Below are 4,454 nucleotides of genomic sequence, written 5' to 3' on the forward strand. Positions count from 1 at the left end.
TCATTGGGGTGGGGGTGTGGTGGGGGGAGGTGGGTCTGGAACAGGTTGGGCTAAGGGAGGCAGGGACAGGGGATGCAGCACAGGGGGAGAGGTGGGTGTAGGGGTTGGGGAGTGGGGTTGGGGTGTGGAGTCTCTGAGGCAAGAGGTAGGCATTGGGGGATGAGGATGGGAAGCAATACTGACGAGACCAGTGTCTGGGGGAAAGAGGCTGCCAGTTTGGGGAAGTGGTGCCATGGGCCAGTAGAGCAGGGAGGCAGGAGGGAGAGGAAGCTGCAAAGTGGGGAGAGAAGTGCAAAGGAGATCCGCACTCAACCAGCAGTTTATACATTCACTCCCTCACCCATGATTGAGTGGCAGCGCAGTGTGTACTATCGACTTGATGTACTGCAGCAACTGACCAGTGCTCCTCCAGGAACATCATCCAAACCCACGGCCTTTACATTCCACAAGAACAAGGAGTGGAAATTATTCAAGATGGCAGCTCACCACACCTTCTTCAGAATATTAGGGATGGGCAACAAATGGTGACCTTGCCAATGATGCCCAAGTCCTATTAAAGAATAAAATAAAAATTATGCTTTCCTAAATTTGCTTCCATCACCTTTCAAGCAGTGAATTCAAGACTATCAGTTCTAATTCTTCTCATTTCTCCTTTAGGTTCTTTGCCAATTTGCACAAAGCTGTGTCCTCTGTCACCCATGCTGCTACTTGTGAAAGAAGTTTCCTCTATCTGCTTCATCAGAATTGTTCATAACTTTGAACATTTCTATTAAACATCTGCTCTAATTTGGAGAACTTTTTGTTTCTCTCAACATTCCTTTGCCAAAGCAGTATTAAATATTGTGCCCAGCTGGAGTTTCTGAGCTGCATTTTCTGATTCCAGTGTTCCTCCTGGTATCAAGTCGCTTCATTATATTGGCATTAGATTTCTAGATACAGTTTTTGCTGCAAATCCAGAACATCTATTTCCAAATGGCAGCAAAAGCAATGGGAAATAAGTTTAAGAAGCATCAAGAGGTCCAGCTTCCCAATGCTGGTATGCCTCCAGGGCCAGGCTGCCAAGGTGAGCAGCTGCTAATGTTGTTTCCACCTGTTGTCTGGGGTCTGGGATCCTTTAGGCACAGCTCATGCTGTTTTCAAAGCTAACTCCAGCTTGTTTATCCCAATGGCCTATGGGCATGCCTATAGAATTAAAACGCAGTAACCCATGGACTTTGGCGTCTTGGAGTTTGATTTGATACAAGACAGTCTAATATTGCTGTTTGTTGTCATTTTCAGGCCAATGTTTCCCCACTGTTTCCACACTGTAGGGATTCTATGATTCTATGAAATGTACTATATATGGGTATACCAATGCCGTTCTAATTAATCACAGAATTATGAAAATGATACGGTGCAGCTTGAGGCCATTCAGCCCGTCACTGCATGCAGTTCTGTTTGCCCTACCATTAAAGGATACTACTAAACTAGAAAGCGTGCAGGAAAGATTTACTAGAATGCTAGCTGGACTGGAAAGTTTGAGTTATAAGGAGAGGCTGGATAGACTGGCTTTTTCCCTGGAGTGTAGGAAACTGACGGGTGTCATTATAGAGGTCTATAAAATCACAACAGGCATTGATAAGTTAGATAGCCAACAGCTTTTCCCTATGGTAGGGGAATCTAAAACTTGAGAGCGTATGTTTAAGGTGAGATGGGAGAGATACAAAAGGATCCAGAGAAGTAGTCTTTTCCACACAGGGGGTAGTGAGTGTGTGGAACAGGCTGCCAGAGGTAGTGGGTAGAGGCAAATACAATTTTGTCAATCATGAAACATTTAGACAAGTACATGGATGAGATAGGTATAGAGGAATATGGACCAAATGCAGGCAAATGGGACTAGTTTAATTGTGAAAACTGGGCAGCATGGGCAAGTTGGGCTGAATGGCCTGTTTCCATATTGTAGATTTCTGACTCTATGACTGCACTGGCTCTTCAAATGTGCATCATTCCCTACTGTCAGTCTCCTGCTTTTCTCCCATACACTTGCACAATATTTTTATCCTAATAATTACCCTCCTGAATGCCTGTACATTGCTTTATGCGAAAAATCCTAGCCCGCAAGTTCTGCAAACAGCATAGCTTTTGACAGTTTTACTCTTGAACTGAGAATGACAAACAGCGCTTGAGATCACGTCAAGTTGTCGAGTGGGCATTATCCCAAAGGGCATTTCGTTGACAGGTTACATTGTGTGAACACTGCTCCAAGCAGCTGAAAATTACATCATTTGGATCATAAATTTCCAATGCTTGGCTTGTGTGTGTAACAAAACAAAATCATTTTAATGTTTCCCATGCTTTAAAAATTAAAGACACCACTGCTGGGTATATTGCCATTTCACAATTTACTTACAAAACCGAGAGCTTACAAATTGTTTCTCCTGGATAGAGTGTTTCGGATGGATATCCTGGAATACATTTCTCATCTACTGCCTTTATATTCTCCAGTGTGTGTAAGATGATAAACTGACGCTCAGCAAGTGTCAGAAATTCATTGATGTTGTCTGGAAAGAAAACACAAGGAATGAAAGAGTCTGAAAAGTAAGAAATACGATGGAAGCTGAGGTGAATCTTTCCCATTCAATCTATATGTGATACCTGAGTTTTGAAAGTTTCTGCTGTCCCTGTAAGAAAATGAAATCATGGAGCCATCCTTGTAGAGTTTGTAAAGCCCCAGAACCTCAGCTGCCCTCAGTAGAACATGTTGAGATGCAGAAACGAGAAGCATGTCGCCATCATCATCTTCACCAGGGTGGACCATAAGCTCGGCACCTGGACAAAGAGGGAGGAATTGACAATCGGAATCACAGATTGATTCAAATAAACTTGGCCTAGCTGATCTCATTCCTCTGGAACATCGACCCTCACCAGTTTCCAGTGTAGCGTCTTGATCAGCTAGGTCTGTGAATAAACAAACAGTAGTAGGAATGATATTATTAAATTAGAGAGGGTGCAGAAAAGATTTACAAGGATGTTACCGAGGGTTACTGGAGGGTTTGAGTTATAAGGATAGGGTGGGACTTTTCTCACTTGTGCATAGGAAGTTGAGGAGTGACCTTATAAAGTTTTATAAAATCGTGAGGGGCTTAGATAAGGTGAATAACAAAGGTCCTTTCCAAAGAGTAGGGGAGTTCAAAACTAGAGGGCATAATTTTAAGGTAAGAGGAGAAAAATTTAAAGGGATGCGAGGGGCAATGATTCACACAGAGGGTGAATAAGTATGTGGAATGAACAGTCAGAGGAGGTGATGGATGCGGATGCAGATCCAGTTACAACATTTAAAAGACATTTGTACTGGTACCTGAATAGGAAGGGTTTAGAGGGATATGGGCCAAACACAGGCAAACAGGACTGGTTTAATTCAGGAAATCTGGTTGGCATGGATAAGTTGGACCAAAGGTCTGTTTCCATGCTGTATGGCTCTATGACTCTATGATCCTATAACTGAAGGCAAAAAATGAAGAGGCAAAGTGAAGCAAGAGTGAAACAAAGGGCCATTGATATACATACATCCATAAAGCATGTCCAGAGGGTAAGAGAGGAGAAAGTAGTGATTGGGAGACTGAAAGAGGAAATTGAGGGCTCAGAACAGGAACCAAAGTGAGTCAATCAGACATTGAGAAGAACAAAAGTGATACATAGCTAGAGTGAAGACAGAAAATGGGCAACGTGAGTGGATAGATTGTGAGAAATTTTTAAATGAAATTCGTGGTAGAGAAAAACTGCAGAAGTAAAAAACTGAACAAATTAAAGGGGATATTTCGAAGAGGAAAGCAAAGTTTTCTAAAGGAAAAACAATCCAGAGTCACAGTTCATGAAAGGAGAGTGAAAAACGTAAGAAGAGAATCAGATTGAAGCCCCAAAGGGAAAGAATAAATGTATAACAAATGTCTAGATAAAGACCATGATATTGACCATAAGAGAAGGTCAAGGAACAGGTGAAAGTTAAAATTCTGCAAGGAAAAAGGATGAATAAAATGCAATATTATGATTCAGAAATTTGGCAGCACTAGGCTTCCTATACTGCACCAAACTGTCACATGTGGAGGGAGACCCACTTATATTGGGTTTCCGCTGTTTGTGCAAGTTACTAAAGAGATTTGCAAGGTTCAGAATCTCTATCCATTCCTTACAAAATGAATGCTTAGTGTTTCCATCTCAAATTGAGGTTTCTAAGCCTAACTATGGTAGGGGACCCAGTGAAATAGTGAAGGTTAGTATGCTGAGCCTGGTCAAAGAGTGGAAATCACTGTCAGAAATGAGCCCTAAATTGATGATGAGGAATATCTAACAATTACACAGGGTTGGCTGAAGCAATGTCAGGGCTGTTGAAGTGGGTGAATACCAAACATATACCCAAAACAGCAGCTGCATCTGTACAGCAGGCCAAGCAGCATCAGAGGAGCAGGAAGGCTGAC

General features: G+C 42.4%; 1 protein-coding gene across 2 annotated transcripts in view; it reads right to left on the reverse strand.

Moving 5' to 3' along the window:
- Positions 1-519: 519 nt before the first annotated feature.
- The window catches only part of LOC125485061 (anoctamin-10-like), a 6,374-nt gene continuing 2,439 nt past the window's right edge, over positions 520-4,454 (reverse strand). Inside the window, exons 3-5 of one of the 2 annotated variants that reach the window (XM_048606092.1) lie at positions 2,635-2,808; positions 2,406-2,540; positions 520-550 (exon numbers count right to left, since the gene is read on the reverse strand). In XM_048606092.1, coding sequence (XP_048462049.1) covers positions 549-550; positions 2,406-2,540; positions 2,635-2,808 — 311 coding nt within the window. In that variant the 3' untranslated portion in view covers positions 520-548. Of the gene's footprint in view, positions 551-2,366; positions 2,541-2,634; positions 2,809-4,454 lie in introns of those variants that run through there. The other variant, XM_048606091.1, reaches the window with a different exon arrangement.

Source organism: Rhincodon typus, chromosome 15, assembly GCF_021869965.1.
Source record: "Rhincodon typus isolate 14 chromosome 15, sRhiTyp1.1, whole genome shotgun sequence".
NCBI lineage: Eukaryota > Metazoa > Chordata > Chondrichthyes > Orectolobiformes > Rhincodontidae > Rhincodon > Rhincodon typus.